General features: G+C 44.1%; 1 protein-coding gene across 1 annotated transcript in view; it reads left to right on the forward strand.

The window, feature by feature from the left end:
• The window catches only part of LOC143745386 (kin of IRRE-like protein 3), an 88,077-nt gene that overhangs the window by 46,507 nt on the left and 14,114 nt on the right, over window positions 1–27,456 (forward strand). Inside the window, exon 9 of the mRNA XM_077237486.1 lies at window positions 1,508–1,634. Within this exon, the coding sequence (XP_077093601.1) occupies window positions 1,508–1,634 (127 nt within the window). The remainder of the gene's footprint in view (window positions 1–1,507; window positions 1,635–27,456) is intronic.

Here is a 27,456-nt window from a genome sequence, read left to right on the forward strand (position 1 = left end):
TAAATGTTCAAACTTTAAGACTGTTTAAACTTTTTCAAAGCTTTCAAACAAAGGCTTTGTGGAACCAAAGTAGTTTTTTTAAGTTGATTTTGTTTATCTTGCTTAAAATTAGTTTTCAATTTAAATGCATTTTAATTCTACATCCTTGTATTTAAATTCAAATTTCTATTCTGCATTCTGTCAAATTCAGGAATTTAATTGGAATTTAAAGGTGAAGTGTGTAGTTCCTGCGACACTAGTGGCATCTAGCGGAATTACAAAAGGCAGCATATTTCCGATTTATATTCTCAAACATAAATAAAGCTCTTACCGGTGCTTATGAAGGCATGTCTCAACATGTAAAAGTAGATACTTTCTATAATAGGTCCAACATATTAGTAATATTCTGATATGAATCCACTGTGAGACACCAATGTGTCCCTGAACAAGACACTTAACCCCTAGTTGCTCCAGAGGCGTGCGACCTCTGACATATATAGCAATTGTAAGTCGCTTTGGATAAAAGCGTCAGCTAAATGAATAAATGTAAAATGTAAATGTTATGAGTTAGCAATTGAGTATCACTCTGTATAGAGTGAGCACGAGCGTCTCCCTTATAATAAACCGATCCAACGTTTCTGCACCGGGCGCATTTTTTGACATGACTCTCCACGGCTGTTTGAGGCTGTCTACACCGGACACATCAAAGTAAACAATACAAACTGGAACATTTCTCTTTCTGAATGGGTGCATGATGATGTTGTTTATCCATTGAAGCGTGTTTTAATTCCAATGTCTTGTTTGCTTTGGGCTTGCACTTCTGTAACTGAAGCTGAATATCTTTTCCCATGTAACGCATCAGTCATGGTCCCACGGCGGCTAACAGCCCTCTGGCTCCGCCTGCTACACTAGCCACGCCCCAAACTCACGCTATAGGTTGAGCTGGAAAGAGATCGACAGATCTGAGAGGACCGCTCTCAATGTTTATATGGTGCCTGGGGGCTCAACGTTTAAACTTGTGGCTGAGATAAACCCATTAATGGTATAATATATAATAATATAATAATAATCAATGAACAATAAACTGGCTTAAGAGAATGTAATTTAACATTAAAAATTGTACATACTTCACCTTTAAAATGAATTCTCAATTAATTTCTTCAATGCCGCACAACCCTGACTTATAGAGTTCTATTTAATTCCCCATCTGGATGTGATGAATTAAAACGACATGCATGTGACGGAACTGTTTTCAAAGGCTAATGGACCCTCAGTAGTGCACATTGTGTTTGTTTGGGTCGTCATCTGTTAGGACCTCACATCTGATGTCGAGATGAAGTCAAAACTCAAGCAAGAGGCTGTATTTGTGAATACAGTGATGATTAATTATAGAAGCAGTTCTGCTTCATGTATTTGCTTCAAAAAAGAAAAAAAAGACAAGGAAGAGAAAACTTTTTAATGATATCTACCAAGTAGCTCTGACTGTGGCGTTGTGTTTTATTTCTCCCAAACATCTGTTACCTTGCAGGTGCTAAGCAATGAGAACACCTTGACACTGAAGGCAGTGAGACAGGAGGATGCTGGGAAATACGTATGTCGAGCTGTGGTGCCACGAGTGGGAGTGGGAGAGAAGGAGGTCATGCTTACTGTCAATGGTAAATACTTTAAATGCTTTGTATATATGCAGTCTGTCGGCTTGATCGGGACCCTTCAACAAATTCTCATTTGCTTCGGGTTTTGATTGCTTTGACTCACAAGAGCTGGAAGAGCCTCTCAAAAGTAGATCAGGCCACATTTCGCTGGGGGTAAAGCGGATGTTTTCTACACGGTTTAGCTTTGCAATAACAGACACATGCTCTATGACTCTCAGAGATATGGGCGCCGTAATCAGGAGAGATGATCTTGAGCCGCTCTCATCATTTCTTCTCGCTCGTCAATAGATGACAGACCCGGGGCAAACGAGGCCGAGTGATTTGCTTAAAGGACTCTACCAGGTTTCTGAATCAATATGGGCATATTGATTTAGCCACACTTCAAGAAGTGTCTTTCCCTAAAATGTAATCAAAAAGAAAAAATCACAGGCCATTCTTGGGAGCTCAAATAATACCAGCACCAGCAAAGACCATATACATATGTGTGTTTGGTTGTTTTGCTTTGTCTTGCTGTAGGCGTTATTTTATTGGTTACTCTCTCTCTAGAGTAGCTTGTGAAAAAAATGTTATGGAGCTTTGTATGCTTTATCCATTTGTTTTGATGGAAACTTTTAAATCCTCAGAGCTTTGCAATAACACCGGCCTGCTCCTGTGAGGCAATAAGCCTGTTCAACGCTCTATGAATTCGTAATATTTTATGTTTTTCCTCTTGTGGTGTTGCAGGGTTGAGGTCTGGGTCTGGTCGGTGTGTGTGACTGTAGACGTCCTTGAGTTCTTGTGTCTAATCCAGTCTAATCCAGGAATTATTCAATCAAAAATGAAAATTCTGCCATCATTTACACTTTTGTCGTTCCAAACATGTATTACTTCGTATTTTCTTGTGAGATACAAAAAGAGATGTTTTGAAGGATGTTAAGCTCCAAAAATTACAAAAAAGCAACATAAACGTGCCAGAAAAGTAGTCTGACTTGCACACCGCATTTTAAGTCTTCTGAAACCTTACTTAAGGAACAGACCAAAATTTATAGGAATAGTTTACTCAAAAATGAAAATTCTGTCATCATTTACTCGCCCTCAAGTTGTTTCAAACCTGCATGAATTTCTTTCTTCTGCTGAACAAGAGAAGATATTTTGAAGAACCCCATTGACATCAACTGAGAGAGAGAGAGAGGAAGAGAGAGAGAGAGAGAGAGAGAGAGAGAGAGAGAGAGAGAGAGAGAGGGGGGGGGGGAGAGAGAGAGAGGGGGGAGAGAGAGAGAGAGAGAGAGAGGGGGAGAGAGAGAGAGAGAGAGAGAGAGAGGGGGAGAGATAGAGGGAGAGGGAGAGAGAGAGAGAGGGGGGGAGAGAGAGAGAGAGAGAGAGAGAGAGAGAGAGAGAGAGAGAGAGAGCGAGGGGGAGAGAGAGTGAGAGAGGGGGGGAGAGAGAGAGGGGGGGGGAGAGGGAGAGAGAGAGAGAGAGAGGGGGGGGAGAGAGAGAGAGAGAGAGGGAGAGAGGGAGAGAGAGAGGGAGGGAGAGAGAGAGAGAGAGAGAGGGGGGGAGAGAGAGAGAGAGAGGGGGGAGAGAGAGAGAGAGATAGAGATCATTTTTTTTAATTTAAATACACCTTTATTTTAAACAATAAAGTGTTCACAATAATATTACAAACTCAAACAGGAACCATAATAATACTATTCATGTTAAAGTGAGAGCAAGCATTAAATCACCATCATCATCTACTGTGCAAAGGACTTCATTTATCCCCCAAATGTACATGAAAGATTCTACACAATTTACCATTTTATAATAGGCATGCTCTATTCTAAGCCGAGCCGCCACCAAGCCTTTGAAGGTCATCAACACATCCAGAGAGCCCTGTCCTAACAACTTATTCTTTCTGGATTTCCATATAGCAAGTTTTGCTGTACCAGAATTTTTTTTTTAGTAAAGTCAACTGACTTTTCCTTTTTTCTGTATACCTTGGACCATATATAAACATTTCGTAGGAGAAAGCTTCACCAATTTTAATGAACCATTGAGATAAAAATGAAAACAAATCGTTTAGCCGAGCACACTGTACAAATAAATGAAAAACCGTTTCAACCTCTTTACAGAAGGGACGGCCCACCCCTACCGAAGGATCAATGTGCACAACGTATCTGTTTGTAGCTATCGCCCCATGAACGGTCTCCCGTTCTTTTGTCAATGGGGCGTTTGTGTAAGGACCGCCAGCAGCCTCTAGGGGAGGAAAGAACTCCAAAAAAATCTGTCCATTTATTTGAGGCAAATCCATGCAAGCGACCAGCATTGGATGCCTTCACACAGGAGATATAGAGGGCCTTTTTCCCCACTTCCTCAAAAACTCAAAAGACAAAAGACAGTTCTCCTCATTCTCCCACAGCAATATTCACATTCAGAGAAGGAAAAACATAAGGAACCCCCTTTCTCCATTGATCAATTGCTATAGAGTCATTTGTAAAAATCTTATGGTCCGCATGCAAAGACTTTAAAATTCCAGTTTTAGCTTGTTTCAGCAGCCTCAGAGATCTCACTCCAGTCCTTTCACTCAATTCCTCTAAGCTCTTGGTCAAAATATGTCCCAGCTTTGTGCATCCCGCAGCAGTGAAACATGCACGCAAACTGGGTCCAGACACAAGTCTTGATGGTAAAAATCATTAAGAAAAATTGGCTCTTCAAAAAGCCATAATCCAGCATGTGTATTCGGTGAACGTGAAATGGTAAACACCTTCCATGCCTCCAGAACTGACTTATAGAAAACAGTCAAACTCACACGGTCCTCATTCTGGAGCTCCATTAAGAACAGATGTTTGTCCAATCCCATACCTCTGACCCGCCTAAGAAGAGCAGAAGCCGTCTTTTGCCATGAAGCATCAGTGTGATATAACAATCTCTGAGCTCCTTGCAACCGGAAAGCCAAGTTCTGGATCTGATATCAATCAAACCTTGACCTCCCTCTTGAACCGGAAGGTATAAAGCAGCAGCACGAATCCAGTGTTGTCCAGACCAAAAAAAAATCTACAAGTGGCCTTTGAATCTCCTCAACAAGTCCAACAGGTGGCTGTAACACAGTTATTTTATAACACAGGGTAGAAGCAACCAAATTATTGGTCACTAAAATCCTCCCCCTATAGGAAAACTGCGGCAGCAACCATTTCCATTTAGACAACTTGCTGCACACTTTCTCCACTAGCCCCTCCCAATTTTTCTTTTGATAATCATTTGACCCCAAAAAAACTCCCAATAATTGAAGTCCCTCTCTGCCCCACTTTAGGTCTCCGGGTAACTTTGGGAGACTCTCAAACTCCCCTTTACCAACCCAAAAAGCTTCACTTTTTGCCCAGTTCACTTAGCTGATGAAGCTTTCTCATAAAGACTGAGTACCTCAGATAGACAGTTAATATCTCCAGCATTTTTTACAAAAACTGTAATATCATCAGCATAGGCAGAGAGATAGATTCTTGAGTCTAAAGAAAGACCAGGCACATTAAAACCCGACAGTCTATCTCGAAGTCTAAAAAGCAGCGGCTCAATTGCTAAACTGTATAGTTGACCAGACAATGGGCAGCCTTGCCTAATACCTAAGTCCCCCCTATCTTAACCATACATGATGCACCATTATATAATACCTGTATCAAATTTAAAAATGTTTCGCCAAAACCAAAAACCTTCAATACATTAAAAAGATAATTGTGATCCACACGATCAAAAGCCTTTTCTTGATCCAAGGCAATTAACCCAACATTCACATTGAAACCATTACAAATATCCACGATGTCTCGCACTAAAAACAAATAATCCATAATGGACCGTTTTGGAATGCAATATGACTGATCTCTATGTACAACTGGCCCAAAAATTGTTTCAATCTATTTGCGAGACATTTGAAAATATTTTATGATAATGATCTCTATGTACAACCGAACACAAAAATTGTTTCAATCTATTTGCGAGACATTTGAAAATATTTTATATTCTGTTGTAAGAAGGGCAACAGGACGCCAGTTCTTTAAAAGGGCTAAATCACCCTTCTTTGGTAACAGTGATAAGAACGCATATTGACAGGAAGTTGGTAAAACACCTTCTCTTAAAGATTCACAAAAAACATCAAAATAATTGTGCCCAATGCAGTTCCAAAAACTTTTATAAAAGTCTGCTGGCAGTCCATCTATTCCAGGAGATCGTCCTGAATTCAGTTTTCCCACAGCGGCAGTAACTTCCTCAAATGTTATACCAGCATCCAAGGCAGTTTTATAATCAGAGTCCAGCTGAGGAAGACCCTGAAGAAGCTGTGTCATACAGTCACTATTTTCACAGTTCTCTGCAGCATAAAGGCTTGAATAGAACTCCACAGCATGGTTTCTCATTTCTACAGTCTTAGACGTTATCCTCCCATCGAGGACTTTAAGACATTTGTTTTTGTAGAGCCGCCTTATAGTCCAGGTTAAAGATGAAAGAAGTTGGGGCATCCATTTCTGCTAATGACATGAAACGGGACCTTATCAAGGCTCCTTTAACCTTCTCATTTAAAACTGGACCAAGCTCTCTCTTTTTTATCTGCAAATTATTGTACAATGTAGAATTATGTGCATCAACCAACTGCAATTCCATTAAATTAATTTGCTTTTCAAGTGTTTCAATCACATTCTTTATTCTACTACTACAGTTGGCTGTATACTGCTGACAGAATTTTTTTATTTGAGTCTTGAGCTTTAACCACCAACAATCGACCCTTCACTGGTTCCTCCATACTTATAATATCCACCCTTATTTTTGCAGAAAAAAAATGCCCACACCTCTACTTAAATTTGTACCATGACTGAGTATTTTATGTCCTTTCCACCACAAATTCCACTCAACTTCATTCATCAAATCACTATGAGTTTCTTGGAGAAAGACGATATCAAGCTTTTTTTTCTCAATTATTTCATAGACTGTAGCACGCTTTACACTATCCCTCCCACCATTAATATTTAAGGAGCCTATCCTCAAAGCGTCCATATACAAAATTAAGATGGGAAATAAAGAACAAAGCATGATATAAAAGCAAAGAAAAAACACCGTGTAATACATGGTTTACAATTTTTTAGATTTTCTCATTGCTTTACTTTTTATGATAGTGGTAAGAAGCTTTTTCAAACGAAAACACTTCTTCTCACGAAGTTCATCAACTCCAACAGTCTTCTGATAAAAAGTTACAGAGCGAACAAAACTGTCTACATCAGAGAAGAAATCATTTATGTTGATTTGTTTACCATACGTTTTATCCAAAAAAAAATTTATTTCTTACAGACTATACCACGAATCTTTATTGTAAACTCCCGAAAAACCTGTCTGAGATGCATTAAATACGCTTCCCTGTGAACTACCATCATTTTCACACATAGAAACTTGTGACTCAGTATCATCAGACTGCTCCTCCTCCATCATTATTCAAGATGCTTGAAAACGATTCAATTCTATCATTTGCACTTTCCCTCGTTTTAATACCACCGGTACTAGCTACTTCTTTGTTAACATCAGAAACTAGATCAGTTATGCTAATCTCCGGGGCTACAAAAGCTACAACATCCTCATTTCCCGTGTCAACAGCCGGTAACACAGCATCTACATTCACACAACTCACCTCAACTGGTGGAACAACCTCATCTTGGGCCGCATCAACGCTATTGTTTTCGCTCTCGTCCTCTGCTTCTGTCGCGTTTTCTGCACCTGTTTTCTTATGTGGACACATTAGGCGCTTGTGTCCGATGTCTCTACACTCGAAACATCTTATGCTGCCAGTAGTTGCATACACCATAAATAATTTTCCCTCCTGTTTCACGCGAAAATTAATATCCAGTGTATTCTCAGGCGATTCTAGCACCATGTAAACGTACCGTCTAAAAGACGCAACATGCTTCAGGGCCGGATGTTTACATCCAAGCGCAACAGTTTTAAAGGGACTGACAACTTTTCCAAAACGAGCTAACTCGCGTTGCAAAACGTTATTGGATATGAAAGGCGGGATATTTGAAATTGTTACCTTTGTTGTCGATATATACATTGGAGAAAGTTGCACAAAAGCATCTTTAACAGTAAGGCCATTTACTATCAAACGATTCACTAAATTTTGTTCCTTCAAAAAAATGACGACAGCCTGATTCATCCGTGATGCAGATACAATGTTCTCGTGACCAATTTGAACGCCAACTGCAATTAACACATCCTCAACTGTGGCATTATCCTCAGGAACACACCTAAAACCATTGCGGAGTGATAATGACGGCGCCTCATCAAGAGACGCCATCCTGCCACACAACTACCAATATATTTACAATTCCTTTCCTAACCCATGTATTTTCTGGAAGGAAAAAAGAAGATGTAACAGGAAAAAACAAAACAAGAAAGTTCTCACCCTCACACAACTGCTCTCACCACCACCACTATCCCCAACTCCCAGCATGCGAGAGAGAGAGAGAGAGAGAGAGAGAGAGAGGGAGAGAGAGAGAGAGAGAGAGAGAGAGAGAGAGAGAGAGAGAGAGAAAAAAAGCTGTAACGAAAGGAAAGATTTTCAACCTGTTTTAACTTGTTCCTCACAAAAAGCTATTGTAGAAAATGGCTTCATAAGACTTGGGAAGCAATGGGTTATATATTATTGACTACTTCTGTGATCTTGTGATACTTTAATAGTCGTTTTTGAGGCTTAAAAAGCAATCAAGAAAGTATATTCTATACATTCTGCCAAATCCCGAAATCCTTTCTGTGTTCAACGGAAGGATGTAAGGTCACTCTTGAGGTCTTCATCACAATGTTGCACTGACAAAGTAAACAAAGTACTTTGGATGCAGCAAGACTGAACATTTAAAACCCAAATATGTTATGCAGTCTGTAAAACCGCCCATAATGTAAATGAAGTTGTGTTCCTGATGCAAATCAAGACCCATATAGTTAAGGTCTATGTGATAATGTATCTCAGTCACCTCGTTGCCAGCGATGGTTCTCGATGATCCATATCTGCTCATATTCTATAATCAATTAACTTTTGCTCAGAATGTGAACATGCAAATAATGAAGCAACACCAAGTTTTGAAACTAGTTCATGTCTGCGATGATCAAGCCATTTGGACATTGCAATACTCAGGTTACGAGCTTGGTTACAAAGGGAACTATTCCTTTAAAGTTCACCGCAATGTTAATATTCTGTCATTATTTATGCCAAGCTTCAAAGTTGTTCTTCAAAATATAAAATGTTATACTTTAAGAAGAAAGAAAGTCATAGGTTTGGGCTGACATGATGGTGAGTAAATTAACTGTCTCTTTAAGAATTGTGCAGCCATATGCTAATAAACAGAGGAGACACATTAGTGCTTAAAAACCAGAAATTAGATGGATTAGGCAGATGATGAACGGGAAATATGATTACGGATATTCTAAGAGATCATTAATGAATAGCCACATTAGAGTCCATTAGGCTGCAAGAGCTTCTCTTTGACAAACACAGATGATTCTCTGTCTTTGATGAAGCCGTGTGTGAAACGGATCGATATATCTGCCATCTCTACACTCCTCTGAGAAAAAAACTGCTTTTAAACTTCTCTAAAAAGAGCTCCTATTTCTGTACCTTTATCTAAAAAAACAAGAAAGAAACAAAACAAACCAACTGGGTTCTGATAGGATCACGGTTTTGGATTAACCTCAGTTCTCCTTAAAATAAACAGGAAGCCAAACAACCATTAACAACTCAGAATCCAGTGATGGACGTGTTGTTAAACGTAGTTTGTGTAAGTTTTAATAGAAAAAACAAACAGTCCTAGAGCCAATGTTATGTTTTTTTGAGCCGCTCTTCCACCCTCTCTCACTCCTGCTTTCTGTCCATATTTTAGACTCGTCGTCTTACTTGCCAGAAGCTGAAAGTGAAGAAGGGAGGGATGTTAATGTTTAAAGCCCCTTACAACAGTTTAAGTTCAGTTGCTGAATAAAACAAAACCAAATGCACTCCTGTTATATAGTTTCTGGCAGTGGTTCTCAACCTTTTTCACTCATACCATTTTATATTGATTGACTTAATTAACATGGTTCATTATTTTGTTTACACTTTACAGTAAGGTCCCATTAGTTAACATCAACTAACAATGAGCAATACATTTGTTACAGTTTTTATGCATCTTTGTTTAATGTTCTACAACTGTCCAGTGGTAGATCATCTTAGCTCAGCTCCAACTTTTAATTTTAATAAGGTATTAGTAAATGTTGGAATTAACATTGAGTTTAATACATACTTTAATGGTCGAGCTTTCCGGCGACTAATCCGGAACCCCCATGGCCCTGTATAGGGAATGAGGAGGGTGGGTGTACACCCTGGCAAGATTAAAAGCAAGACTTGCTTTCAAGGGCGTATGAACTCTTTGGAGTCAACGGCCATACACAAAAATGGAGCTTGGATCCCATCAAGGCAATTGTACTGAGCATCGCTTTCTACTTTTGGCATTCCCCTGCACCCGGGCACTCTCGCAGACGTATTGGCTATGCCTTTCCTCTGATTACTTGAGCTCCGGGCGAGAGAAGCCCCTGACAAGTGATAGGATCACCCAGGGTAGCTTTAAAGTCCTGGCGGCAAGTACACAGTGTTCACAGTGACTAAACTTGAATCATCAACACGCGCAGAGGAAACCTGCGCCTGTAACTCACTCTTACAGAAAACAATACCCAGAACAAGGTAGTTACCGGTTTTAAGTCTGAATGATGGTGAGAACATTCAGGCGCCAGGGACCTCGTTCTAGAGTGGGAGGGGTTCTCAATCCTCATGGAATCTACCGCCCGCGGAAGCTGGGCAGCCCCCGGCCAATAACGTGCTCCACTCACCAACGAACAATCAGACGAGGTGGTCTGATTAGTTTGACACAATCACCTCAAACAACAAAACTACTATTTTCTACCTGGAAAGTCCGAACGATGATGACCGGAATGCCTACTGACAACGACCTTGACCCTGAGACAACATGCACTAGGAAAACAGCTGTCATTGACAGTGAACTTTCCAGGCGAAATGTGCATATTGCTGCCCTGCAGGAAACCCGACTTGCAGGTGCAGGTACCATCAAGGAGAGGAATTTCACTTTCTTATGGTTTCGAAAGCCTGCTGATGAACCACGTCTCTATGGCACAGGCTTTGCTGTAAAAAATACCATAGTTAACAGCATACAGACACCAGTTGCTGTTAGTGACAGAATCTCAGTCATGAAGCTCAATACACGGCAGGGTACCATCAAAATCATCTCTGCTTATGCCCCGACACTGGCTGCTGACCCTACTGTCAAGGATTACTTCTATTACGACCTTGAGAGTGCTTTGGACCCCTCGTCCGACTCTGAACGTGTTGTGCTCTTAGGAGACTTAAATGCTCGAGTTGGAGATGACCATCAAGCCTGGCCTGACTGTATCGGGAAGTTTGGTGTCGGTCAAATGAACGAAAATGGTCAACGTTTATTAGAGCTCTGCTGTAGAATTAATCTGTGTATCACAAATACCATCTTTCCAGCGAAGAGACATCGTAAAATGACATGGTGTCACCCAAGATCAAATTCATGACATCAGCTGGACTTTATCATAGTAAGACAGAAGCAGAGAAAGGAGGTGCTCAACACACGCACTTACCATAGTGCAGACTGTGACACAGACCACAGTCTAGTTGTGTCCACAATGCAGCTGCAGCCAAGGCCCTACTATCGCCAGTTTAAACATTCCAAGAAAATTGATGAAACAAAAACATGCATACCTGTTCTCAAAGAGGAGTACCGTAAGAAACTCGAGGAAGGCCTGAAGTCCATAGATAAAGAATCTGACCCTGACTCATACTGGGACTCGCTGAGAAATACTGTACATGACGCGGCGGTTAAGACTTTCGGAAGAAGAAAACGTCAAGATCCAGACTGGTACAAATCATCCATTGACACAATCCAACCTGTGTTAGAGGAAAAGAGGGAAGCACTAGCTCGTTTGAAGTCAAGACCCACTCGTCAAGCTCAGGAAAACTATCGCGCAGCCAGATCAACTGCCCAGGCAACTGTCCGGAAGTGTGTCCAGGTATTCTGGAATCCCTCTTCTCTAGAATAGAAACAGCAAGAGACTCTGGAAATCTCAAGGAAATATTTGCAGCCATCAAGACTGCAAGAGGACCCACATCTCAAACCTGTAGTGTGTTAAAGAAAGACGGATCTACTATAGATGATCAGATGGAGAAGCTTAAAAGATGGATAGAGCACTACAACGAGCTATATGGAACAGAGGGAAACGCTTGCCGTCAGACTCTCTTAAACCACCTTCAATTTCAAATCCATAATCACCTTGATGATGAACCTGACATTGCTGAGGTGTTATCCACCATTGAAAGTATGAATAAAGGAAAGGCACCAGGTGCAGATTAAGTACCAAGTGAGCTGCTACAAGAAGGTCTAATCCCATTAGCCAGTCATCTTGATCAACTCATTCTGAAATGCTGGCATGCTAAACAAGTACCACAAGATTTCAAAGATGCAACGATCACCACTCTCTATAAGAACAAAGGCGATCGTGGTGACTGTAACAATTATCGAGGTATTTCATTGCTGTCTGTCACTGGCAAAGTTCTTGCTCGTATCCTACTGAAACGTTTGCAGGAAATTGCTGAAGAGGCATATCCAGAATCGCAGTGTGGGTTCCGACCACAGCGATCAACCACTGACATGATCTTTGCTGTCCGTCAACTACAAGAGAAGTCACGAGAGCAGCGAAAACCGCTTTACATGGCTTTTGTTGACCTAACAAAAGCTTTTGACTACGTGGACAGAAAATCTCTTTTCCTGGTCCTTGAGAAAGCTGGCTATCCACCTACTCTACTCTTACTGATTCAGTCATTTCAATGCGGTATGCTGGGTAGGGTGAAGTTTGACGGTGAGCTGTCTGGTACGTTTCCCATCAAACGAGGTGTAAAACAGGGCTGTGTATTAGCGCCTACACTGTTTGGTATTTACCTCTCATATGTAGTCAAAAGAGCATACGAAGACTTGGACAACAACACTGGTGTCTCTCTATTGTCACATAACGATGGTAATTTTTTCCATCTGTCTCGTTTTAAAGCTGAAACAAAGACCCAGCAATTTGTTGTGCGTGAACTACTCTACGCCGATGATGCTGCTTTATGCCTGTCATCTCCAGATCAGCTTCAAATCCTGATAGATCGATTTGCCGAATCATGTGACAAATTTGGACTCACCATTAGCCTGAAAGAGACTGTTACAATGTCACATGCCCATGACTCTCATACATTTACAATCAATGAGACCCCACTTAAAGAAGTTGAGAAGTTCACCTATTTGGGTTCTACAATAACTCGAAATGCAACATTTGATCTTGAATTGGGTACCAGAATTGGTAAAGCAGCTTCTACCTTCGGAATACTCACTAAACGAGTTTGGCGGAATAAGTACCTGTCTGTCCGAACTAAAGTCAGAGTCTATGAAGCCTGTGTCCTGAGCATTCTCCTCTACGGAGCAGAAAGCTGGCCAACCTATCGCCCACAAGAAAGTAGACTCAGTGCTTTTCACACCAGAAACCTACGGTTCATCATAGGAAAAATCTGGGAAGATAAGATGACAAACGAGGAACTCTTTAAGATAACTAATTCAAAACCTCTATCATCTAGGCTCAAATTTATTCGTCTTAGATGGGCAGAACATGTAAACAGAATGCCACCTTCCCGCATCCCTCACTCTATCCTCCATGGCGTTCTGGAAGAGGGAACTCGTCACACTGGTAGACCAAAGCTTCGCTTTAAAGATGTACTCAAACAAGATCTTGTGGACACTGGCATTCAACCTGAATCATGGACCTTAGCATCAAGGAATCGGGATCAGTGGAGGGCTCAACTTCACAAAGGAAGACAACTAGACCAGGCCAACAACCTTCGTAAGTTGAGGGAAAGAGGGATGAAGTTAACCAATATGGACTAATGTGAACTACCCAAGCATTGTCATTCTTGACAGACGCATGCCAAGAGCACATGCTTTAGAATTATTTTTCATTGTTAGTTCATGTTAACTAATGTAGTTTTAACTAATGTTAATGAATTGAATCTTATTATAAAGTGTTACAACATACATTACTTTAATATATTAAATAAATTTACCACGATTCATGATTCAAGAAGTTATGTTCTGTGCATTTCTACAAGAAGAAATACAAACAGCACTGTTCTTCAATAAAACCATTAATTATTGAGGGAAAATAAAAAGCATGATCTTGATTTAAATATGTTTTTATTTTTAGCATTTTAATTTAGTTTAATATGTAATAAATGTTTGTAATGGAAATTATATTATATATTTAATAATCATTTTCATTCTGTGGCTCCCTTTGAAGTTAACTGAGGCCCCCTGGATGAGAACAACTGATATACACTCTTTTAAATGGTGGATTTTGGTTTATTTATTTTTATAAATGAATGTGTATCCTTGATTATAAATGTATATATTTTAAATAATCATTTATTGTTTTGATAATTAGATGCGGGTCAGTTGTAGATGATCAGGCCTTCCTCTCCCGGCTTGTTTCCCATCTGAGCCTGAGAGATAAAGCTGTTTAATTACAGCCCTCATTTATGGCCATGATCCGCTGTCAGATTTGTCTGGCTCCCCCAGACGACACGATCTGAGCAGAGACTCACGGTAAAGCGTCCCGCCCTCCGCCGGCCGCAGCCGTGAGCGCACGTGTGATTAAGAGGATCTGGGAGAGAGAGAGAGCATTGTCTCGTCTGCTCCGGTGTGTGCAGAAGACTCCGGCGCACTGCTGGGATCTGTAATTGATGGGATACTACTCGCGCACAGAGAACCCAATTCCAATTAAAATGAAAATCTGTTTTCGTATAGAGACACATAATGAACCTCAATCTGCTGTGGATGGAGAAATGGAAATGTTATGATTGTATTTATTATGAATTTATCTCTTTCACTTTTAATTATTTATGAAATTAAAGTTTACTCTGAGCATTATTTCCAGTTTTGTTGAATAAGATGCAATGGGAAGAGTCATTATTCTGTCATTATTTACTCACCATCATGCCATTCCAACCCTGTATGACTTTTCTTTCTTCTGTGGAGCACAAAACGTAAACGGTTGGAGAATATCATGCCACTTTTCAGTATAATGAGCACTGGAACTGTCAAGCTCCAAAAAAACACCATAAAAGTGTTCCATGCAATCCGTGTTCAAGTAATATGGTAGCTTTGGGTGAGGAACAGGATGAAATTTAAGTTGGTATTCAGCAAATACAAATCTTAACATACTGCTTAGCTCTCTTTTGTAAATATGTGAGAAAGTAGTGATGTACATGTACAATCAAATAATTCTTTGAGTTGGATCTTTTCAGTAAATTTTACCGTTATATTTGGCATAATATTGAAATTTGTTTCTTTTCTAAGTGCAACTTATTGATCCTTTTGTGAATGATTCATCCATGCATGTTTCATTTTGTACTTTATTTTAAATTTAATTTGTATTAAAATGTGAAATGTCAGGCTTTACTCTAGTAACCTAATCAAGTCCACTTAATCAATCACCACCCTACATTTCTTTTTTTGATAATCTGTTTTAGGGGTGGGCGATATACCGGTAGACACGATTAACCTGCTGAAATGTGTTAACCGGTAGAGATTTTTGACTATTGTCTCTAAAGCACTTACGCTCATGTGAAGTTGCCGTTCTGTACCGTCTCAAAAGCTTATAGTTTGAATGCGTTTTTAAGCCTTGCTGTTTAAAAACAAGTGATTTTAAACCATTTAAGTGCAATTAGCAGCGAAAGAGAACTCATTTCAGTATATGCAGTCAAGTCAAGTCATCCTCATTTATATAGCGCTTTTAACAATGTAGATTGTTTCAAAGCAGCTTTACAGAGATAAAGATATAATTTAAGGTAACAGAGATTGGTTTGGTTTTATATTGGCTCTTGAAAAATGTTTTTTCCAGCTAAAGTTAGTTTTGATTGATTCACTTCCGTCTAAATGATAGTTTGTTATTAAATTAGGGGCCGCTAAGACGACACCGTTCTCTCTAAACAGACTTTAAACGTGAACCTGTGATAGACGCTGATGGCGTTCACATGCGCATTAAGAATTGATTCTATAGTTATGTGCGTTTGAATATATGTGCGCAGGTTTATAATTCCTTACAAACCATGCCTAAACAAACTACTTGTCTTGTCTATAAATTTTGATGCAGAATTTTTATTTTATCTTATCACTTTGGGTAGGTACACGAACCGAAAAATTCCACAACGCTTTATCTGTAGAGTGGTATAGGGATCCTCCATAGGGAGAGGCTAGTCGGCACTTCAGCACTGCATTGTCGTCGGGTCCAGTCGAAAGTCCTTCGTCAGATCTGGAAACGGCCTGGATCCGGCAGGCTACGGGAAAACCTCGGGATAAACAAAGACACTAAAATTAGCGTAGATGCCATTCTTCTTAAGATGTAACGAGTACATCAGGATTTGAGGGAAGTGTTCCCAGTTCCGGCTGACCTAATCTAAGCAGCCTAATATTGAATTATAGAAGTCTATAGAGTGTTATGTGAATGCTAGGTCAAAGAGATGTGTTTTTAGTCTAGCTTTGAACTGACAGACTGTGTCTGCTTCCCGGACAATGTTAGGAAGATTGTTCCAAAGTTTTGGTGCTAAATAGGAAAAGGATCTACCGCCAGCAGTCGATTTATATATTCTAGGTATCATCAACTGGCCGGAGTTTTGAGATCGCAATAGACGTGAAGGACTATAATGCGTTAAGAGCTCGCTCAAGTACTGGGGAGCTAAACCATTTAGTGCTTTGTAAGTAATCAGCAATATTTTAAAATTTATACGATGTTTAATAGGGAGCCAATGCAGTGTTGACAGAGCCGGGCTAATATGGTCGTACTTCCTGGTTCTGGTAAGAACTCTAGCGGCTGCGTTTTGGACTAGCTGTAGTTTGTTTATTAAGCGTGCAGGGCAACCACCCAGTAGAGCATTACAATAATCTAGCCTTGATGTCATGAACGTAATTTAGATATATTTTTAAGATGGAAAAATGCGGTTTTACAGACACTAGACACGTGACTTTCAAATGAAAGATTGGTATCAAAGAGCACACCCAGGTTCCTAACTGACGGCGAAGACTTAACAGAGCAGCCATCAAGTGTTAGACGGTATTCTAGGTTATTACGTGTGGAAGTTTTTTGTCCAATAATTAGAATCTCTGTTTTTTCAGAATTTAGTAGTAGGAAATTACTAGTCATTCAATTTTTAATATCAACTATGCATTCCGATAATTTTGTGAATTGGTGAGTTTCGTTAGGTTTGGAAGAAATATAGAGCTGAGTATCATCAGCAAAACAGTGAAAGCTAATTCCATGTTTCCTAATGATATCTCCTAAAGGTAGCATGTAGAGAGTGAACAGCAACGGTCCTAGTACTGAGCCTTGTGGTACGCCATACTGAACTTGTGATCGATAAGACATCTCTTCATTTACTGCTACAAACTGATAGCGGTCAGATAAATATGATTTAAACCATGCTAGTGCAATTCCACTAATGCCAACATAGTTTTCTAGTCTATTTAAGAGAATGTTGTGGTCAATGGTGTCAAATGCAGCACTAAGATCAAGTAACACTAATAGAGAGATAAAACCACGATCGGATGATAAGAGCAAATCATTTGTGACTTTAATGAGAGCTGTCTCAGTGCTATGGTGCGGTCTAAATCCTGACTGGAAATCCTCGCAGATACCATTTCTTTTAAGAAAGGAACACAGTTGTGAGGATACTGCCTTTTCTAGTATCTTTGACAGAAAAGGTAGATTTGAGATCGGCCTGTAATCGACTAATTCTGTAGGATCGAGTTGCGTTTTTTTAACAAGCGGTTTAATCATAGCCAGCTTAAAGGTTTTTGATACGTATCCTAAAGACAAAGACGAATTAATGATGTTAAGAAGAGGATCTATGACTTCTGGAAGCATCTCTTTCAGTAGTTTAGTCGGTATAGGGTCTAACATACATGTTGTCGATTTAGATGAATTAACGAGTTTGCAAAATTCTTCCTCTCCTATGGCAACAAATGAATCAAATTTTACCTCGGGGAGACTATAATGCACTCCCTGATGCAATGCTGTAGTAGACGGTTGCATAGTTATAATTTTGTCCCTAATATTATCAATCTTATAAGTGAAGAAGTTCATAAAGTCATTACTGCTGTGTTTCTTGGAAACTTCTGGGCTTGAAGCTTTCTTTTTCGTTAGTGTAGCCACTTTTTCAAATAAATACCTTGGATTATGTTTATTTTCTTCTAATAGGGTTGAAAAATAAGCAGATCTAGCAGCTTTTAAAGCCTCTCTGTAAGCAATCGAGCTCTCCTTCCATGAAATCCGAAATACCTCTAGTTTTGTTTTCTTCCAGTTGCGCTCCATTTTTCTGGCTGCTCTCTTAAGGGCCCGGGTGTGCTCGTTGTACCACGGTGTTGGACTATTTTCTTTAATCTTCTTTAAGCGCAACGGAGCAACTGTATCTAAAGTGCTGGAAAAGGAGAGAGTTAAAAGTTTCTGTTGCAATATCAAGTTCTTCTAAGCTATCTGGGATGCTGAGACGATGAAACTGATTAGGAAGATTATTGATAAAGCAATCTTTAGTGGCAGAAGTGATAGGTCTAACATACTTGTAACACGGAGTTGGCTTTGCAGCCTTGGCTAAATGTAATTTACATGAGACTAGATAATGATCTGAGATGTCGTCGCTCTGCTGCAGAATTTCAACAGCATCAACATTGATTCCATGTGATAATATTAAATCTAGAGTATGATTACGACAATGAGTAGGTCCTGACACGTGTTGTCTAACTCCAATAGAGTTAAGAATGTCTTTAAATGCCAATCCCATTGCATCTTTTCCATTATCTACATGTATATTAAAATCACCAACAATTAGGACTTTATCTGCAGTCAATACTAATTCTGATAGAAAGTCAGCAAATTCTTTGATAAAATCTTTATGGTGCCCTGGTGGCCTGTATACAGTTGCCTGCAGAATTCTCAAACTTGATTTATCGTTTACATTATATATTTTTACATTAAGCACCAACACTTCAAAAGATATATATTTTAAACTAGATTTTTTAGTGGTTTTGAAAATATTACTATAAATTACAGCGACACCTCCCCCTTTGCCTTTCAGGCGAGGTTCATGTTTATAACAGTAATCATGCGGGGTGGACTCATTTAAAGTAATGTAATCGTCTGGTTTTAGCCAGGTCTGTCATACACAGCACATCTAGGTTATAATCTGAAATCATATCATTAACTATGAGTGCTTTTGAAGTAAGGGATCGAATATTCAGCAACCCAAGATTTATCTTTTGCTCATCTGTATTATATCTATTTTTTATTTGTTGAATATCAATTACATTCTTAACCTTAGATCGGTTTGGACGTTTTTTGGATTTCCAAATTCGGGGAACAGACACAGTCTCTATATGATGATATCTAGGTGAAAGAGCCTCTATGTGATGGGATTTATCTGACCTTGGTGACGCGAGGCCGCTAGCAGACGGTCGGTTTAGCCAGTTTGTCTGCTTCCTGACCTGAGCCCCAGATTGTCATGTTTTATCTCTAAGACTATGAGCCAAATTACCAGAGAGAAGAGCAGCACCATCCCAGGAGGGATGAATATCATCTCTTTTCAACAGGTCAGGTTTGCCCCAAAAACTTTTCCAATTGTCTATGAATTCTATATTATTTTGCGGACACCACTTAGACAGCCAGCCATTGAGTGATGACAATCTGCTAACTATCTCATAACTCCTTCGAACAGGAAGGGGGCCAGAGCAAATTACAGTGCCTGACATCGTACTTGCGAGTTCAAACACCTCTTTAATATTAACTTTGGTGATCTCCGACTGGCGGAGTCGAACATCATTAGTGCCGACGTGAATAACAATCTTAGAGAATTTACGATTAGCATTAGCCAGCACTTTTAAATTTGCTTTGATGTCAGGCGCTCTGGCTCCCGGCAAACAAGTGACTATGTTGGCTGGTGTCCCTATTTTCACGTTCCGTGTAATAGAATCGCCAATTACCAGGGCACAATCAACAGAATTCTCAGTGGGTGTTTCACTGAGTGGGGCAAATCGATTTGTTGTGGTAATCGGAACGGAAGAGTGGTTCCCTTTCGTTGTCACTCCGAGTTACGTCGGATGACGACGAATGGGGTTTCGCTTAGAAAGCCTATCAACTTCGAGTATTACAAAACGAGCCAATGGCAAAGAAATGCCATGGGTCTGCGGAATTTGCATGGCGTAACTCCGCCCCACCTCGTGGGTATAAAAGGAGGAAGCCGGCAGCAAGCAGATATGTTTTCGCTTCGGAGCCAAGTGTATTCTTCTCTCCACAAGCCATCTCTGAATTGTCAGCTTTACAAACGAGTACCTCGAGTGTTGGTGTGACGGCGATCTACGGCGAGAGCGTGCTTCCTGCTGATCTGTTGCAGTGGTCTGCCAGTCGGTGCGTTTCTCCCCGGGTGCTTCAACACTTGAGTTTTCTCTCACTAAAAGAGCTTACACGTGGCACGTCTTTTTAAAGATGTCTCGCCCGTGTACTTCTGGTTGCGGCAGATTGGTATCGGACTCTGATGGGCACGAGCGTTGCATAGTATGTTTGGGCATTGATCATGCTAGAGCAGCGCTCGTGGATGACTCATGTTCTCTCTGTGGGAACATGACCATCGCGTCATTACGGTCGAGACTCCGTGAACTCGCAAGAGTGAGAGTCCCCTCATCCACCCCCCGTCCTGCGGCTGGTGGCCAGGGTGATCTGAGGGTTACGGTCTGGAACAAGGCGCCGACTATGTGTCCGCGACCCCAGCCCCCCTCTTCAATGACGGTGCCCGCTAGTGAACTGCTGATTCCCGCGGGTCTACCCTCTGGTGGCCCGCGGGCTTCAGTTGAAGCTACAGAGGAAGATGCCATGTCTGTTGCAGCATCACTAGGCGGGTTTGACTCTTCTGGAAGTGAGGGCTCGTCACAGCTGCCACCTTCCGGTGTGCATACGGCTGTGCTCGAGTCTGATCCGGAGATGACGGCCATGCTTTCCCGGGCAGCCGCGAGCATCGGACTTGAGTGGAGGCCTCCACCCTGTCCTGAGCGCTCGCGGCTGGACGATTGGTTTTTGGGTAAGGCCGCCGACCCTCGTCCTCGGCAAACCCCAATACCTTTCTTCCCGGATGTGCATGATGAGATCTCGAAGTCCTGGAAGACCCCCCTGTCTTCTCGGGACCGCTCGCTGGTCTCATCCGCCTTTCCTCCCCTCGATGAGGCAGCTGCCCGTGGGTACACTGGGCTTCCCCCGGTTGAACGCTCTGTTGCCATGCAACTATGTCCGCAGAGTGCTTCTTCTCGGGGCGAGCCTAAGCACCCATCCAAAGCCTGTAGATTTTCGTCGACCCTGGTGGCGAAGTCTTACAGAGCGGCGGGACAGGCGGCTGCTTCACTGCATGCTATGGCCACTCTGCAGGTCTACCAGGCCCAGATGCTCAGAGACATGCACGAGGGTAGGACAAACCCAGGGCTCTTTGATGAGCTGCGCGCCGCGACCGACCTTGCTCTCCGGGCGACGAAGGTTACCGCGCGCTCCCTGGGTTTGGTGATGTCCACAGCTGTGGTCCAGGAGCGACATCTGTGGCTGAACCTGGCTGACATGCGGGACGCTGAGCGGACCCGTCTGCTTAACGCCCCCTTGTCCCAGGCCGGCCTCTTCGGCGGTGCAGTTGAAGACTTTGCCCAACAGTTTTCAACTGCCCAGAAACAGACCGAGGCCATCAAACACATTCTGCCCCGCCGGCCCGCTGCTGCCTCCACCTTGCTGGCCGGGCAGACGCCTCGACCTGTTTCCCGCCGAGGGCGCCCTCCTGCGGCTCCCGCCCCTCCCGCCCGGACCACGCAGCAGCCTCCACCCAGGGCCGGTCGCGGAGGAAGCCGTAAGAAGGCGCCACAGCCCTCTCCTGCCCCGCCCCCCGCTAAACGCCGGGCCAAGCGGCGCTCCTGAGACGGGCTGCTCAGGGATGATGATTGTTTCTCAGGAGGTGGTAGCAGGACCACTCCTTCCCCCGGTGGAGGGCCGGGGGAGAATCTTTTGTTCTCCACTCCCCGCTGCTCACCCACGGGTGGGCAGCACCCTAATGTGGTTAAAGACAGAAACAATCCCCTCTTCCCTGAGCTCACAGAGTTCTCGGGCGACACAGAGCGCCGCCCACAAGCCGTGCTCTCCTCGCCCCCCTCTGTCCCAGAGGCGGTTGACACGGCGTGCCGTCCACGGACCGCTTCGCCCCTGTCCCCCTCTGTCGCCAGACCCCTGGCAGAGCAGGCCCCCGCGGGACGACCAGCCTGGTCCTCCCCTGGCCCCCTCTGCCAGGGTGCGGTTGCTAACTGTGCCCCCTCTCCGGGCCGCTATGCCGTCCACTTCTGGGCCAGTTACTCCGCCTCGCTGCCCCTCCGGGGGGACGCCTGTGGCTCGCATGATCCCGTTGGTTCAGTTCCTGGGAGCCTGGCTAGAGCTTCCCCGTCTGTCCCACTGGATCGCGCGTACCGTCAGGCTCGGCTATGCGATTCAGTTCGCACGGTCTCCTCCCCGCTTCAGGGGAGTCCGCTCCACTTTGGTCGGTGGCAATGCCCCTATCATGAGAGCAGAGATTGCCACCCTGCTGGCGAAGGGTGCAATCGAGACTGTCCCTCCAGCCGAGATGAGGTCCGGCTTCTACAGCCCCTACTTCATTGTCCCCAAGAAAACCGGTGGGTTACGGCCAATCCTGGACTTGCGCGTGCTGAACCGCTCCCTTCACCGGATGCCGTTCAAGATGCTCACCGCCAAACGCGTTTTCGAATGCATACGGCCCCAGGATTGGTTTGCAGCGATCGACCTGAAGGACGCCTACTTTCATGTCTCCATTCTTCCTCGACACAGACCGTTCCTCCGGTTTGCTTTCGAGGGGCAGGCATACCAGTACGCGGTTCTCCCTTTCGGGCTAGCCCTGTCTCCTCGCATCTTCACGAAGGTCGTCGAGGCGGCCCTTGTTCCCCTTCGAGAGCAAGGGGTTCGCATCCTGAGTTATATCGACGACTGGCTGATCCTAGCTCACTCTCGAGATCAGGTTTGCGAACACAGGGACCTAGTGCTCCGGCACCTAGCCCGTCTGGGCCTTCGGGTCAACTGGGAGAAGAGCAAACTTTGCCCCGTGCAGAGGATCTCTTTTCTCGGTATGGACATCGACTCGGTCGCCATGTCCGCGCAGCTTACGAGCGAGCGCGCGCAGTCACTGCTGACTTGCCTAAGACAATTCGAGGGCAAGAGTGCGGTTCCACTGAAACTTTTTCAGAGGCTCCTGGGGCATATGGCATCTGCAGCCGCGGTCACGCCGCTCGGATTGCTTCATATGAGACCGCTTCAGCTTTGGCTTCGCGACCGAGTCCCGAGGTGGGCATGGCAACACGGCACGTTCCGAGTACCAGTTACTCCGACCTGCCGTCAGTTCTTCACCCCGTGGTCGAACCTCGATTTTCTCAGGGCCGGTGTCCCCCTGGCTCGAGCTTCCCGGCATGTTGTTGTCTCAACAGATGCCTCCACCACGGGCTGGGGCGCCATGTGCAATGGACATGCTGCTGCGGGCTCCTGGACAGGACCCCAGCGGCTGTGGCATGTCAATTGCCTCGAGTTGTTGGCAGTACGCCTTGCCCTGCACCGCTTCCGGGCGTTGCTCAGGGGTCAACACGTACTAGTCCGCTCAGACAATACCGCCACTGTAGCGTACATCAACCATCAAGGTGGTCTACGCTCCCGCCGTATGTCACAACTCGCTCGCCACCTCCTCCTATGGAGTCAGAAGCATCTGAGGTCGCTTCGAGCCATCTTCATTCCCGGAGCGCTGAACTGTGCAGCCGACGAGCTCTCACGGCTTCAGCCCCTCCCTGGAGAATGGCGACTCCATCCCCAGTCGGTTCAGCTGATTTGGGACCAGTTCGGGGACGCGCAGATAGATCTGTTTGCCTCTCACGACTCGACCCATTGCGCCCAGTTCTATTCCCTGACCGAGGGCACGCTCGGCACGGATGCTCTGGCGCACAGCTGGCCGCAGGGCCGCAAGTATGCGTTTCCCCCAGTGAGCCTTCTTGCGCACACTTTGCGCAAGGTCAGGGAGGACGAGGAGCAGGTCATTCTGGTTGCCCCTTACTGGCCCAACCGGACCTGGTTCCCCGAACTAGTACTCCTCGCGACAGCACCTCCCTGGCCGATCCCTCTGAGGAAGAACCTTCTTTCTCAGGGACGGGGCACCCTATGGCACCCTCGTCCCGATCTTTGGAACCTCCACGTGTGGCTCCTGGATGGGACGAGGCAGGTTTGAGTACCCTACCACCAGCGGTGGTGGCTACCATCACTTCCGCTAGAGCGTCGTCCACGAGACACGTCTATGCGTTGAAGTGGAACCTCTTCGTCAACTGGTGCTCTTCTCTCCGAGAAGACCCCCGGAGATGCTCGATCAGTGTTTTGCTTTCCTTCCTTCAACAGGGGCTGGAGCGAAGGCTGTCTCCCTCCACCCTGAAGGTCTATGTTGCCGCCATTGCCGCACATCATGACCTCATCGAAGGTAAGTCGGTGGGGAAGCACGACCTGATCATCAGGTTCCTGAGAGGAGCGAGGAGACTGAATCCTCCTCGTCCTCCTCTCGTTCCCTCTTGGGACCTCTCAGTGGTTCTAACTGCCCTGAAGAGTGCTCCCTTTGAGCCCCTGCAATCAGTTGAGCTTAAGTTCCTGTCTATGAAGACAGCGCTCCTGGTTGCACTGGCCTCCATCAAGAGGGTTGGGGACCTGCACGCATTCTCCGTTGACGAAGCGTGCCTGGAATTTGGGCCGGCTTACTCTCACGTGATCCTGAGACCCCGGCCTGGATATGTGCCCAAGGTTCCTACCACTCCCTTCCGGGACCAGGTGGTGAACCTGCAAGCGCTGCCCTCGGAGGAGGCAGACCCAGCCTTGGCACTGCTCTGTCCAGTACGCGCTCTCCGCGCCTATGTAGACAGAACGCAGTGTTTCAGGACCTCAGACCAGCTCTTTGTCTGTTATGGTGGGAAGCTGAAGGGAAAGGCTCTCTCCAAGCAAAGGTTGTCTCACTGGATAGTGGACACCATTGCCTTGGCTTACCAGCAGCAAGGTCGTCCGTGCCCCCTTGGTGTGACTGCCCACTCCACCCGGAGTGTGGCGTCCTCTTGGGCTCTAGCGCATGGCGCCTCGCTAACAGACATCTGCAGAGCTGCAGGCTGGGCGACACCTAACACATTCGCCAGATTCTATAATCTCCGAGTGGAGCCTGTGTCCTCTCGTGTACTCGCTTCAACCAGCTAGTACCGGACCCGCTCAGGTGTCTTCGCTTGCTCGCCATTCCACTCCACGGACTGGATACGTGCGATATTTTTCTCAGGTGAGCTTCTCCGAAAGCCCTGAGCTCCTCCAGCACTCCTGACGTTGGCGCCAGTGTCTATTGCCTGTGCGTCGGCTAGGTGCCTCCCGTGTGCATGGTCCCTCCTCTGAGCGACCCCCACATGTGTATTTCCACTGTAAGCCTCTCTGAGCGTGTGTCTTTCCCTTGGCAAGCCACCTTGCCACCCCTGGGGTTGAAATATTCCACCTGCGGCTGGACACCCCAGTGTTTCCCATATGCTTCCTTCGGGTCATATGTGTACTCTCTAAGTCCCCCCCCTCCGGGCTGGCATTAATTGCATACTTCCCCTAGCTTGGGATATGCTTCCCAGTGTACCTTGGTATTCCTGTGTTATATGGAGTCCTTTGTCCAGGCTGACAGGGATCTCGATTTACGCAGGGCACTGGAAGACAGCTGAGAAGGTGGCGTGATTAGACTGGTAACCCCATTCGTCGTCATCCGACGTAACTCGGAGTGACAACGAAAGGGAACGTCTACGGTTACGTATGTAACCCTCGTTCCCTGAGTAGGGAACGGAGACGTTACGTCTGCCTGCCACTTTCCGCTGTACCGCGGGGATCGCCTGAGCTCAGTCTTGGCTCCTCAGCGAAGAAACATATCTGCTTGCTGCCGGCTTCCTCCTTTTATACCCACGAGGTGGGGCGGAGTTACGCCATGCAAATTCCGCAGACCCATGGCATTTCTTTGCCATTGGCTCGTTTTGTAATACTCGAAGTTGATAGGCTTTCTAAGCGAAACCCCATTCGTCGTCATCCGACGTAACGTCTCCGTTCCCTACTCAGGGAACGAGGGTTACATACGTAACCGTAGACGTTTTTTGATCCGTGACTAGAGCGATCCCTCACTGTCACCCATTTGCCTGGCTGCACAGGCAATAATTCAGCCGGAACCGAAACATGTAAAGAGTTCACTATGCTAGGCGCATCCAAAGTAGAATCTAAAGCTCTAAAACACTTACTATCCTCAATTAAAGTTTTGATGTGTGTTTCTAATTCTGAAATCTTCTCCGTCAGCCTGACTGTCTCCTTGCATTTATCACATATAAACCCTATATTGCCGACGGGGAAGGCTATGCTAAACATGTAACATGAAGTGCAGGTGACAATAACAGGACAAGACATTACTCACCGTGTTTGTTGACTGATTCTTCCTCACCTGGGCTTTTTATGAACTCAGACGCGCGGGCGCGCGAGAGAAAAAATAAATAAATAAATAACTGAGCGCACGGGTGGCGCGTTAACAGGCTAGCGAGTTACTAGCGTGTTGTTCTAAGAATAACGGAAGCTAGCGATGTCAGGTTATTATGGGATGTTGTCTAAGCTGTATTTAGTAGTATAAACAACTAGAAATGGTAGTAAATGATGGTTCAAAACAGAAAGAAATACAAAGCTAATACGAGGCTTAGACGGAGCTTACAGCCTCGAAGCAAACAAAACACAGCAGGCAGTTAGGCAGACAGGTGGGTGTCTGAGAGACTGAGAGACAGTCTGAGAGACTGTTTTTGAGCACACACACCTGAAACACGCACACATAAAGCCTCTGCTCATACAGTCCGTGAGTGCTGAACTTACCGCCTAGAGTTATTTTTAGAGCCACACTGGGCTTGAACAGCCAAATACACACTTATATGTCAAAATGCCCGTCTTTGTGAGTATCCTCATAAACAAAGTCGTTTATGTCATAAGAACGTAAATGGTTGAGAAAGAAAGTGCATGTGTATCAGTATATTAGATCAGTGCGTTTGCTCTTAAAGTGACAGCAGCCTAATAAACCTGCTTTGTTCTATTGTAGGCTTATTTCTTGTGCTTACAATTTTCAGGTAGATATATTTCATTTGTGTCTTTGTTCTATTGTTCTATTGTCTATTTTGTCCCATTTCTTGTAATTTGATTTCTTTAGTGAGCACATTTTAGAGTGGCCTTTTATTGTGGCCAGCCTAAGGCACACCTGTGCAATAATCATGCTGTCTAATCAGCATCTTGATATGCCACACCTGTGAGGTGGATGGATCATCTCGGCAAAGGAGAAGTGCTCACTAACACAGATTTACACAGATTTGTGAACAATATTTGAGAGAAATAGGATTTTTGTGTACGTAGAAAAAGTCTTAGATCTTTGAGTTCAGCTCATGAAAAATGGGGGCAGAAACGAAAGTGTTGCGTTTATAATTTTGTTCAGTATATATCGTTATCGTGAAATAAAATGATTCGTATCATATCGCCCACCCCTAAACGGTATGTATGTCACAATACGAAATAAATTATCTGTTTCTTTCCATTACATTGCTATATTTTAAGCTGTACGAGGGTAAAGTGT

This window comes from Siphateles boraxobius, unplaced genomic scaffold (genome assembly GCF_051911475.1).
Source record: "Siphateles boraxobius isolate OS27281-9 unplaced genomic scaffold, OSU_SipBor_1 200, whole genome shotgun sequence".
Classification (NCBI taxonomy): domain Eukaryota; kingdom Metazoa; phylum Chordata; class Actinopteri; order Cypriniformes; family Leuciscidae; genus Siphateles; species Siphateles boraxobius.